The sequence below is a fragment of the Diospyros lotus genome, chromosome 11, assembly GCF_014633365.1.
Source record: "Diospyros lotus cultivar Yz01 chromosome 11, ASM1463336v1, whole genome shotgun sequence".
Taxonomy (NCBI): Eukaryota; Viridiplantae; Streptophyta; class Magnoliopsida; order Ericales; family Ebenaceae; genus Diospyros; species Diospyros lotus.
In genome coordinates, this window is record NC_068348.1 from 24708575 (window position 1) to 24721861 (window position 13287).

The 13287-nt window shown below is 36.3% G+C and overlaps 1 protein-coding gene across 7 annotated transcripts in view; it reads right to left on the minus strand.

The window, feature by feature from the left end:
* The window catches only part of LOC127813645 (G-type lectin S-receptor-like serine/threonine-protein kinase SD1-1), an 86205-nt gene that overhangs the window by 36069 nt on the left and 36849 nt on the right, over window positions 1–13287 (minus strand). For 5 of the 7 annotated variants that reach the window (XR_008026162.1, XR_008026163.1, XM_052354718.1 and 2 more), the window contains exon 1: window positions 916–2334. The exons of the other annotated variants lie outside the window; for them this stretch is intronic. Coding sequence is in view for 3 of the 5 variants with exons in the window: in XM_052354718.1 (XP_052210678.1) it covers window positions 916–2218 (1303 nt within the window). In the remaining 2 variants the exon portion in view is untranslated. Of the gene's footprint in view, window positions 1–915; window positions 2335–13287 lie in introns of those variants that run through there. 7 annotated transcript variants of the gene reach the window in all.

A 13287-nucleotide genomic window follows, 5' to 3' on the forward strand; every position in this document is an offset into this window, starting at 1 on the left:
TTTGGCCCTTTTTTAATAATGAACATAAAGGCGTGTCTCGCTTTGTGATTCAATTGTGAAGAAACTTGTAACTATATTATTGTACTGGTAGTAGGAATGAAATCAAATTGTGATAAGCATGACTCAAAATCATAATTCATCTATGATTGGATTTTTAAATTTGACTGTGATTAGGACTTTAAATTTAACTATAATTAAGATGTTATTAAATTCGATTTTGAGTGTAATTTGTCTCATTTGAAGGAATATCCTCCTGAATCATCGATTAGGATATGATTTTTTATGTATATCTATAGATAATTTTAGGTCTATAAATAAATATCTAAATTATTAGAATTAGTATAGTTATATCATTATTATAGTAGTAATATCATCTTAGTGATATTTTACTATCAACTATATCACTATTATTGTACCAACATCATCATAGGGATATTTTGTTCTTTATGCTCATAATTTTTTTCGATTTAGTTTTTCACTTTAAATTTTATGTTCGTTTGTGTGATTAATGGTTTGTTCGTTGTTGGTTTTCAATCCAAAATCATAACATAAATAAATGCTAAAAGAGAAACAATTACATTTACAGCTTCTGATACATTACGCGAAAAGTTAATGGAGAATTTGGTCAACTCCCAAACGTTCTTTAAGGCTAGGGTGTGAACTAGGTAAATGATACAAGAACTAATGCTGGGGGTGTGAACTAGGTAAATGATACAAGAACTAATGCTCTAAAAAATTGGACAAATGATACAAGAACTAATGCTCTAAAAAAATGGACAGAAGCATGGGCCACCCAAGAAAGGGTCAATATCAAATAATTGAATTATGTTTCTGAATAACTAATTAAATAAATAAAATAAGTATTACTTAAGATAAAATTATTACTAAAAATCAAGCCCAGGCTAGGTAGCATACCTAATTCAATAGCAGCTGCCCGTATATACAAGTCTAGTCCCCCATAGGGGAACTTCCTTACATCCATCAAATCCCCATGCCATGTGTAACACTCACCCCTACCTCCATTTGTGTAAGCCAAGCAAGAACAGTTTCCCAAACAAACTTTCTTGCACTCTTCCATGTTCAAGTTCATTGCTACTCGTGCCTCCAAGACATCAGGAACCTTTGCATTTGCAACCTTGACAAACCCTTCTCCAGCACCACACATGTGATTTGCCATGTGCTTCCTCTTGCATCCAGCTGACCAGTCTCGCAAATACCAGTCACTTGGAGACCTGGGTTCATATCCCGGGAGGCATGTGCACTCAAAAGCAACCCCATTGTTTAGATCACAATTACCATATGCACCACACCTGCCATAATAGTCACACCGATCTTCGGGGGCCGACCAGAACTGGACCCATCTTTGATTGCCATCGTGCCATGTGCTTCTCCGTAAAAAACCAGAGTCATCCAGGAACATTATGGACACAACCGAGGCATCTTTAAGACCATACATTATAGAGAGCTCGTCACTATTGTCAATATAACTGGCATAGAGTAAGAAGTGGTTTGACATCTGTAGTACACCGCTCCATTTGTTATTGATCCATGGTCCGGTTCGCCATCTAGGGACTGTTCCCATTCGCAAGACAAAACCGGGTAAGCCATTGGGATCCATCCTATAAGAATATACCCCAGTGCCTGGATCATCAGGTGACTTCCAAGATATCAAGAACCGGTCTAGACCGGTCTTCCGGTCCAGCCCCAGTTTCATTTTTGGTAGCATCGTATGTGTGGGATAATCAAAACTTTCCCATACAACGACTCTACTTGCATTATCTCCTCGAAACAACACCAAATTTCCAGAATCAAGGAGTTGAGCTGAATAGCTGCTGCTTGCTGTTATTGCTGTTGAAATATTTGTCAGACAAAGTGGAACACTTTGGTTCTGATTGTAGATGACAAGATCACCATCTTTGTTGATGGACATAACTCCGGTGGTAGCCTTGATTGGATCATTCCTGTTGGCAACCCAAACTACGGTTTGTACTGAGATCTTCTTGTACCATATTCCAACATACCTGTATCTGGAATTTCCAGGGGTTAAAAACCCAAGTGCAAATGTCCCTCCACTTGACACCAAAAGGTCCCCATCCTTGATGGGTTGGCTTGAAGTTATGGTATCAATGGAACTGCAAAATCTGCAGAAAACAAAAGGAAGCAAAGGAATCAAGACCCATGCTCGAGGATTTATTTCGGTGTAGAAATTGAAGGACATTGACTCAAGAACACACAACACTTCTAGAACATTCCAATATCTTTTATCCTATTCCCTGTGCTTCTCAAACTGGCTTTGTGATTTCAAAAAGCAGCTAATTGTGTTAAAACTGAACAATTTTGGACTTACCAATGGCAATATTGTTAACTAGCATGTGGAACCATATATGATAAGATTTTGTTCATTAGCAGAAGTCATAAAGAGTTTCCTTCTTGACCTGCAATTATTTGCCGACACAAAGACATTACATGACGTGCATTTTCTTTCATGAGTCATTAGAAGGTGATCTTTAAGCAGGAAAATAATAACCCAGGCCCCTCTGTCTTTCCCCAAGAATTGACCAATAGACAGATTTTCTAGCCCTCGATCGAGGGCATTCACTAGTCAAATGGGCACACATTAATGTCTGTTGCAATTCTCACAATCAAGTGCAGTTGCATGGAGCCAGTGAACATATAATGCAGTTGCAATCAATTTCTATCAAGTGGGTACACGTGTAACGATCTCTTATTGGGTCTAAAGTATTTATTAAAATTTTATTTCGTATGTCACATTGTGGGGTATCATTGAAATTAAATGTTAGAATTAATTATTTTTATATGGGGATATTAATTGCCAAATTTAACATTTGAAATATTGGGATTAAGAGGCCACTAGCGAAAAAATTATATTAGTGAAAATATTATTTTTGGAATCAATGTATAGTGAATAGTTAAAGAATGATTGCGTGAATAATGGGTTTGAGCAAAGGATTAAAAGGCCCAATAGAATTGAAGAGTCGAAATTCATTTATTAGTTGAGTTGAGGCCATTAGATTTAAAATAAATTAAATATGTGTGTGTGTTATTTTATTTGGGGCCTAAAATGGAAGTGCGTCATTTTATTTAATTGAGTTTTGATTTTGACTTGGGTCCAAAAAGTGGCATTATAATTAAATGAAAATGAGAAATGTGACAAATGACAAAAAATGGCATGTTTTATGAAAAATGTGAGGGGAAAAATTAGGGGTGTTCAAAAAAACCTATGCACCGCGGAAACCGGCCAGACCGAATCGAACCGACCGATTTTTTTTTTTTTTAAGGTCGAAAACAATTTGAAGGTTGTCCAAACCACGCGGTTCACGATTTGGACAGTAGGCGGTTCGGTTTAAAACCGAACCACCAAGAAAATAATAAAAAAAATTAAAAAAATATTTATATAAACTCACCCATCAGCCCCGTGCAACCCCCTCCCCCACCTGCAACCCTAATCCCAAATCGCAATCGGTAGAGCCCCCTCCCCCACCCACAACCCTAATCGGCAGTCCTATCCGGCCCTTCCCCACCTGCGCAACCCTTCCCCAGTTCCCCCAATCAGAATCATCCGATTGCCCCTGCTACTGTACTCTTCCATTGTCTTATCTTCTGCTTTCTCTTTCTCCTTGTTCTCAGATTATCGTCTGCAGCCCACACCCACGGTTCCACCGCCATCTACGGCAGATCAAGGCAAAGGAAAGGAAGCTCAAGCCGAAGCGGAGAGGAAGCCTGGTAGATCGAGGCAGATGAGAGGAAGCTCGGGCAGATCGAGGCAGATGAGAGGAAGCTCGACAGATCTAGAGCTATCTACAAGACATAGCTGGGCCGAAGCTCGGGCTAAAAGGGTTCGTTGATCTCACCAATGAGGATCATTCAATGTTAATCTACTTCAAGTTTAAGATGAATATATATATAAGCATCACATTCATTGCTACGTATACTTACAATGCTAAGAAAAGAATATCGATAGACTTTAATCATGCAATGCTTTAAATGGTATATATCCTTCATGTATATACATATCCCTTCCTAATCCAAAAGCTTAGTCGGAAGGAAGGAACCAACAAAAATTGCTGATAATTTCTTTTTGAAGCGGTCAGAAAGGGAAAAAGAAAAAGAAAGTCATGCAACTTTAGAAAGCTTTATTAATTTCTTATAGAAATCTAATCCCATGCTGAAAATGGAATCTAGCTAGAATCATAATTGCAGAAAGCTCTATTAGTTTATGTTTTATTTGATGCTAATATATAGGTCCATTAATTATGACGTTGAATGACTAATTGGGTGCTCTTCTGTCAACAGATGACATCATCTGCTTAATTACCACTCAGAATTATCATTAATAAACTATAGAAGGATCAACTTCTATAGTCAATGTTAATTCCAAATAATTCATTTCTAAGAAAATATCTCAATAAAAGTAGCACCAATGATTCATCCATTAAAAACCTCAATGAAGGTAGTGGTTCTAAACCTCCATTACCTTCTAAGTTTAAGAACAAAGGAATGAAAAAGAAACCTAGGCAGCAATATGAAGTATGGGATCATTTTACAAGAAATGAGTATGACCCTTCTAACCCTAGAGCTGTGTGCAACTATTGTGGTAAAAATTATGCAAGTGATACTAGAAAAAATGGGACAAGTACTCTTTAGAACCATGTAAACAATCAATGTAAGAAGAATCCTTACAAAGTAGAAGATAAGAAGTAGAAGATTTTACGTTATCTAAAGAATAGTGACAATGAGGATGAAAGTGTTGGAGGTAGTAATCTTCTACCTATGGGATTTAGTTAAACAGCTTGTAAGATGGCATATGCCAAAATGATTGTCATTGATGAATTTCCATTTAGGTTTATGGAGCAAGAAGGTTTTAGATCATTTTGTGGTGTTGCATGCCTAAGTTTGATCTTCCTTCACGCACTACAATTTCTAGGGATATAATTAGTCTTTACAATGATGAGAAGAAGAAGTTGAAGTCATTTCTTTGTTAAGAATTTACAAAGAGTCTCCTTTACCACTGATACATGGATTTTCATTCAAAATGTCAATTATATGGTGCTTACGGCTCATTTTATAGATTTTGAATGGAAAATGCAAAAAAGAATCTTGAACTTTTGTCAAATTTCAAATCATAAGGGAGAGACAATTGGTAAAGCAATTGAGGTGTGTTTGAAACAATGGGGTATTGAGAAGGTTTTCACAATCACAGTTGATAATGCTACTTCTAATAATAGGGCTATTGGACACATGAAGAAAAGATTATAAATTTGGAAGAGTGTTGTTTGTGATGGGGAATTCTTACATGTGAGATGTTCGGCTCATATTCTTAATTTGGTAGTGGGTGAAGGCTTAAAAGAATTGGAGTTCTCTATTATGGTTATACGTAACATAGTTAGATATGTTAGAGCTTCTCCTTCAAGGTTGTCAAGATTCAAAAGTTGTGTCAAGAATACTTGTAAAGAAGATAAGGCTCTTGTGTGCTTGGATGTGCCAACAAGGTGGAACTCCACTTATTTAATGTTGGAGCATGCACTAAGATTTGTTGACGCATTTAAATTGTCGGAAGAAGAGGATTTGCTCTATTTACAATATTTTTGTGAAGAGGATAGAAATGGAAAAAGGCCAATTGGGCCACCAAATTCTAAAGACTGGGAGAATTGTGCAATGTTCTGCAAGTTTTTGAAGACTTTTTATGATGCTACCCTTATGTTTAGTGCTTCTTTGAATGTTACTGCAAATAATTATTTTCATGAAATTTGTAATGTACTTGGGAGACTAAATAAATGGAGTTCATCTTACGAATCAATCTTGAAAGATATGGCTTCTAGCATGAAGATAAAATTCGATAAGTATTGGGGCAACATTGAAAAATAAAATATACTTCTTTATGTGGCGGTTGTGCTTAATCCTGGGTACAAGATGAAATATGTCGCATTTTGTTTACGCAAGCTCTATTCTGAAGATGAAGTTAAAAACGTAATGGATTCTATCAAGAGCGCTCTAGGGAAGTTATTGCATTTTTATGCAACAAATAACTCAAATAGACAATCAGGAAAACATAAATAGGGTGGGACAAGTTCTGAACAAAAGATTTCAGTTGTGGATTCTGATGAGGATGATGATGTTAACATGTTCAAATCTGATTTTGAGAAAGAATGTATTGAAGATAATGCTTTTGAAATGAAAAATAAGCTTGAAAGGTACTTAGCTGAGCCTAATGAGGATATAAGAAATAATACTTTTGATATTTTGTATTAGTGGAAGGTAACTTCATCAAAGTACCATATCTTATCAGAGATTTCTCGAGATGTTCTTGCCATCCAAGTGTCAACAGTCGCTTCTGAGTCAGCTTTTAGCATTGAAGGTAGGGTGCTTGATTGCTTTCGAAGTTCATTGAGTCCATCTATGGTAGAAGCGTTGATTTGTTGCCAAAATTGGTTGAGAGGAACGTCTTTACCATTGGATATGACTTCAGTATTAGAAGAGTATGCTACTTATGAATCAGTTGAATCTGGTAATTTTTTATTTACTCATCAAACATATTTATTATTTTATTTGCATTAACTCTTAATATTTTATTTTTCTAACTTTATTGTTTCTCTTAATATTACAGATAAGTCCACTATGACAACAGATACTATAAACATTGATTAGTGATGAAGTTGAAGTTGGAGGCTTGGAGCATGTGTGGCTGTGTTATGAACTTTGAATTTTTAAGTTTGTATTTCGATCGGATCGGATTGTAACTTATCTTATTTTGAATGGTTATGTTATTGCGTGACATGTTTTTGCCCTTTTGGACTTTGAATACTTAGTTATGATTGATGGTTGCCAACTATAATTCATTGTTAAACAGGTTATAATTGCAGAATGTGTTGGATAGAATTATTGCTAAATAGTTGAATAGATTATAACAATGTTATGGCATGTTTTGTTTATTTATAATAGGTTGGATGTTGTATGTTGAAATGTTGAACAAGTTATTTTTTGTTTTCAATGTAAAACAGGTTATTTTCTGCTAAATAGGTTATTTTCTAAACAGGTTAATTTAATTGCATAATTCATAATTCATTGCTAAACAGGTTAATTTGATAATTTATTTATTTTCTAAATATGTTAATTGCATAATTCATTGCTAAACTAAACAGGTTATTTTCTGCTTTCAATGTTAAAATGTTGTATGTTGAATTACACTCTTGTCTTTATTTTTTGTTTCTATTTATTTACATTTGATTGTCTTTATTTACCAATATTTATGCTTTTATTTACCATTTTTAAGTAGCATTTTTAGTGCTTTTAAGGCACTTGTATTAGATTTTCAAATCGCGGTAAACCGCATCAAACCAGACCACAAATGCGGTGCGGTTGGGTGCGGTTTGGCTGCACCCAAATCAGACCGCGGTCTAGTTTGGTTGAAAAATCGCACTAGCAGTTTGGCTCGCTGAAAATGGTTCAGATCGGCCAAATCGCACCATGAACACCCTTAGGAAAAATGAAAATTTCATAATTGAATTGATAAAGAAAATAAAAAATAAATAAATAAATGTAAAATGTCCAAATAAAGGCTTATAGGCTATGTGTGTGTGCGAAAAGTTAAGGACAAAATGGTAAATTCCCAAAGAGGGTAGTTGGAAGCCCACTCCTCCCCCTTTTCTTCTCCATGCTCTCATGTCTCTTCTTCATTCATCTTTTTCTTCTCTTTTGCTCTCCCCGACGGTTTCCTCTTTTTCTTCTCCTATTCTTTTCTTTATCTCTTTCTTCTTATATTGAAGCTTTTAAAGGGAGGATCTCTAGATTTTTTGGGGCAAGCTTTTTCTTCTTCCAAGTATCATCAAAGACACATTCTCCTTGCACTTTTATTTTATTTTGTGCAAACTTTCCTTTTTTTCCATTACAACGTTGAAATGTTTCATGGTTCTTTGTCCACTCATTCTTAAACATTATTGTCGGTCTTGGTTGTATATTTTCTTCATTTTTCCTTCGAACCATATGTCATGTCATAACTTTTGTTGGGTCTTGTTGTTGGTTTCATTGGGGCTTGTTCACCTTATTTTTCATTCAAGGAATGACATTTGTGGGTTAGGAAGCTAGTGGTGGTCGTTTTAGGGTGTTTTGTGTCCATTTCGTGCTTTCTATGTGCGTTAAGTCGACTAATTTTGAGGTTTAGTCGACTTAGCAGAGGCCAATTTTCTCAAATTTTTGTGTTAGCCCTCGACCCAGTCAACTAAGCAATCTAATAAGTCGACTAATTCATTTTTTCATACTATGCACCTTGTACTCTATAGATCATAACTTTTTGTTTTGATATCAGAATTAAGATTCGTCCTTTTTGGTTGCGACCCTAACTTGATAAGCTTCATTTTGGTATAGGATTTGAACTATTTGGACAACTATTGGACCTGTGGGATTCCTTTGAAATGTATGCTTGATTTGTAGTTTTCTCTTTCTTCAAAATTCGTTCAATCGTAAATTCTAGAATCGAATACTTCTACCTTGACCCAGTTATCAATATTATCAAATAATTACACTTAATTGATGTGGTGAAACCTATTTAAATGTTGAATTGTGTGAAATAGCTAAGAATCTTAATGGACAAAAATTTAGGATGTGTGAATGTTACTTGTTATAACATTGCTTGTGGCTACGCTATATTGCATTGTGTTATTATATTGTTTCGCATTATGATGTTGGGTCATGGGTTGCATTTATTTGGGATCATGTTTTGAATGTGTTGGGAGCGTGAGTATTGGCACGACACAGTTGGCCTATGAGTGCTAACTTGTGTATGCTAGGTGGGCATATACATTAGAATTACATTCGTGTGAGTGAATTCCTACGTAGGTGTAGCATGGCCTGATGCTTAGCTTATGGGGCCTTGCCATCATCTTAATGCTGCAAGTGCCATTGCATTTCTTATGTGTTTCATTGCATAATGGTAGTGGTGGTGGAAATTGGCTTGTGATTGTGATGCGTAAGACTGGAGGGTTTGAGTCCCACATCAGCTGTATCTTGTGATGCGTAAGATTAGAGGGTTTGAGACCCATAGCAACTTGTAACCTTGATGAGATTGTGAGTGCTCTAGCACATGATGACGACGGTGATGAATATGATATCTATAGACCTGGTATGAGAGCCTTAGGCTTATGTTATTGATTTGGTAGTCTGTCATTGGTTGCTAACAAGTTTGTATACTGGTTATTGGGTGCTAGTGTCACTACAAGAGTTTCAATTTTTTTCGACGGTGAAAAAATCGCCAGTAAAAGTTTTGCCGGCGGTAATTATAACTGCCGAAAATACCTTCGTCGAAAAAGCTTTTCGACAGTTGAAAACTGCCGGCAAAGTTTTTACTTTTCTCGTCGGTTCTTAAACCGCCGAGAAAGTTATTGCTGGGGGTTAAAAAACCGCGGGCAAAGTCAAATAACAAAGTAATAAAATTGCCGGCGGTTTTCACAACCGCCAGCAAAGATCAACCCTTTTTTTTAAATATATTCCTTGTTGGTTGATGCAACAACCTAGATGAGTGAATGAGGAATAGATTATTTGACATTATGAACAGTTCTATTTCACCAATCCCCACTTCAATAAAACTATAATGGCTAAACACAAACACTCAACAGCTTAAACTGGAAAAAAAAAAATTAGATATTTGTGATAACACTTGAAGAAATCACTTGATTTTTATCATAAATGAACAAAAAAAAAAAAGAGCCAGAAACAGCCTAGCAGGGAGGAAGGTGGAAATGCAGTCAACCAAGCTGTCCAACTAGCATCATAATAGAATGCCCTAATTCACAAATAGAAGTACAACTATATATGTATGGTCATCAACCATTTTAGCCAAATACTTCAGAAGCATAAGCACAGAAATTAAGAAAAAGATGTCCAATTCAAATATGCAACCAGCCATTGATCACCCCAAACATTAAGATCTTAAAAGTGGATAGCAGATAATTCAAGCTTTTCATATGACTAAGGCTAATTAGAGATTAGGCCAAGCTTAACTTATATTTATACTGCTAACGTGTTACGCTAACGTGTATTAACGAGGATAGTTTTTAGTGTTTTCATGAAGCCAAACTGTATTAACGAGGATAAAAATTCACATGTTCCTTCCGCTGCTCCGCCATTGCCACATTCTCATCCATTGGCTTGGCAAATGAGTAGTATACAAGAGGCTCTACCTCAGTCCTGCAAGAAACAAGCTCACAAAAAAATGAAAAGGTGAATCATGAACATACAAAATGCCACATAGGCCAACCTACAGTCCTGCAGAGCAGGAAACTTCCAGTCATCCATCTGCCTCAACTCTATGCACATGAAAAAGAAACTTATCTTGGTCTCAATAAAATTGTGAATATGGATACGTGGGACCAAAATTAGAGATAACCTGTGGCGCAAAGAAGTCGGTAAGATGATACGAAAATAAAGCTTAACATCACAATTCACCATTTCAGACATAGTGAGGAAACAACTAAACATGGCATACAATCATATTGAAAAGTTAGACCTTAAAAAGTTGCCAAGTTTTCGATGGTGCCCACTCCACCGAAGGAACAACAACTCCAATCTTTTTTCCTCTGCCTTTGCGGCAACACGAGCCCTAAGAGTCTGGTATTAAAAACAAGCAGTGATATCAATAGATTGAATAAGAGAAATCAGGAAAGTTCTTCACAGAGAAAAACTCATCCTGAACTTCAGAATAGAGATGCACAGTATAAATAACAATATACAAACCAATCCCTTCTCCTTTTCTCTGCAATTTGTTCACGCTCCTGTTGCCTCAGCCTCTCACTTTCTTCTCGAGCCCTTTGCTCAGCCTAGATACAAATTAGAAGAATTAATGCACATAAATATACCATTCTTTTGATACAAGTAGCAAATGTATGAAAAGAGCTAACAAGATAAAGACATCAAACATGCCAAAAAAACCAAAGACACGTATATGAGAACATCCAGTTCGTATTCTTTTTCCGTTATTTCTATATACTTGCCAAGCCCTATGGCTCACCATAAAAATGTGTTTTGATAAAATGTAAGAAATTGTATTTTTTTTTTTAGGATGTTGTTAGTGTAAAAGGTATGAATCCAATTGATATCTAAATGTCAGGCAATAATTTTCCTTTACCTCTGAGTTATTCATGCATTCATATATCGATCTATTGATACTTCCCTTTGTTATATATTTGTTGAGCCTTGTGGCTCACCCTTGCTTCTTTTGTCATTCCAGGAAAGGGAAAGATAGTTATTTGGAGCGAGTCCTTATTAGATGTATACAAAGATGTCCTAGCATCAGGATCCATGGGTTTAGTTTTGCGGGTGTGAGTAGAGTGTTTCCTTTTGTATTTAAATTCTTAGCGCCCTTTTTATTTTGAAAATACATAGGTGGTAAGCCTGAGATAATGATATAAAAATGTTATAATATTTATTTTAACTCTTATTGATAGTGAGTAATTATGGAAATGAAAAGAAATTTTTAAAAATTTTGAGTGATTTTCATATCTATATCCATTTTAAATGAATCTTCTCTCCAATTTCCTATGCTAAAGAAAAAAATTGGGAACGGGTCTTAACACATGGACTTCAAAGTCTTTATGAATGCTTTAAAATGGAATTTTAGTTGTTTTTGAAGCTTGGACATTGATTCTCAACGGACCACTAATCAAGTACAGTAAGGAAACATTAATCTAGATGTCCTCGTTCCACAGAAAACAAGTCATCGTCCATCATCCATTCCTGTTTAGAGGATGACCAATAATTTTGAAATATTTGATCAAGTATCCAGGATGGTGCCACCAACGCATAAGTTGAGTGATTGGACAAACGATATGTTAGTGTCAGTTCGATGGATCGTGAGTTTGATCATTGCCCTACGTAGTAAGGCGAAACCTCACACCTACGATTTACCTCCCCTGACGTAATCGAAGGCACGAGCATTGAGGGCCGCGCAAGAGAAGTCATCTTAAATATCTAGGATGGTGTCTGTTGACGTTCAAAAATGGTCTACTGAGATTCGTCGGCCAGTACTAATCCAGTAACCATGAACACGAGAGGAAGAATACAATAACACCATCGACAAACAGTACGCAAGAGTCTTTTTTACGTGGTTCGGCCGGAATGATGCCTAGTTTACAACTGTCATCTGATTATTTTGGCAGAGTAACAATATATATTTTTTATCATGCCCGTACAATAGCTTTTGGCCTCTTATTTATAGTGCGGGGTATTGACAGTTTACACAAAGTTCAAAGCGGTGGGGCCACATCGTGAGGGACACTATGCCCTTATTATCTCCATAAAATAGGGAGTAAAAGTTTCGCATCATGTAGGGGCTAGCTTTCCATTGATAAGGACAGGTAGACATCAGATCCAGCTTGTAATACCTGAGAACTTTGGGTAATTTAGAAATGAGTATTTTATTAGAAAAATGAGATTTGAGGAAAATAGGAATCAGAATAGCCCGAGAAATTGACCCAATCGACTACAGAAAGTGCCTTGGAGCTGAGATGCCTAAAGAAAATGATATGATGGTGTCGAGTACTTCAAGAAATGATTTATGGCATCGAAAGAAAATGGATTAGAAATAGTTTTCGGTACAGCTAAAAATGCAGCTACGAGATAGGCTGTAAAATTGAATAATTATAGGGTGCTTCCAGAAAGTCAATGAAACCCCTAGGATATTCATATTTGGTGTGTAGAACAACCCTTAAGTGGTTTTTGGAATAAACGAATGGGTTTGCGACCAAAACGAAGTTTCAAGCCTAAGTGTAATTTTTCAAAGTTGCATGAGGGGTCAAAATGTCATTTTTTTGAAAGTTTCAAGGGATGAATGAAAGGATTAAGACTTGAGGGACCCAAAGGCAATTATCAAAAATTTTAGGGCTTGGTGAAAGAGAGTCAAAATGAGAATACCAAAATCAGGGAGGCAAAAGTGTAAAAACTCAAAAATGACAGCCATGGAATCCAACCAGGCCACAAACGGTCGCCGACTGACCATTTCAAGCACAGGGGTCACACGAGGGTTTGTTGAGGGGGCTTGGGGATTAAGGTTGGGCCGACAACAGCCTCTAGTATGGTCAGATACTCGAGTTTTCTAATCAAAAGTTAGGCCAAAATGTTGAAGCTCTGTAAATCATGTTTTTGGTCGGACAAGGTTGTATTTAGGTCGATCTAAGAGAGGTGGGGATCCCTAAGGGGTTGGATTGAGTGGTCAAGGGCATTTCAAGGTTCGGGTTTGTCTATAAATAAAAAGGGTTTGGCCGAATGTTTAAAGAAATG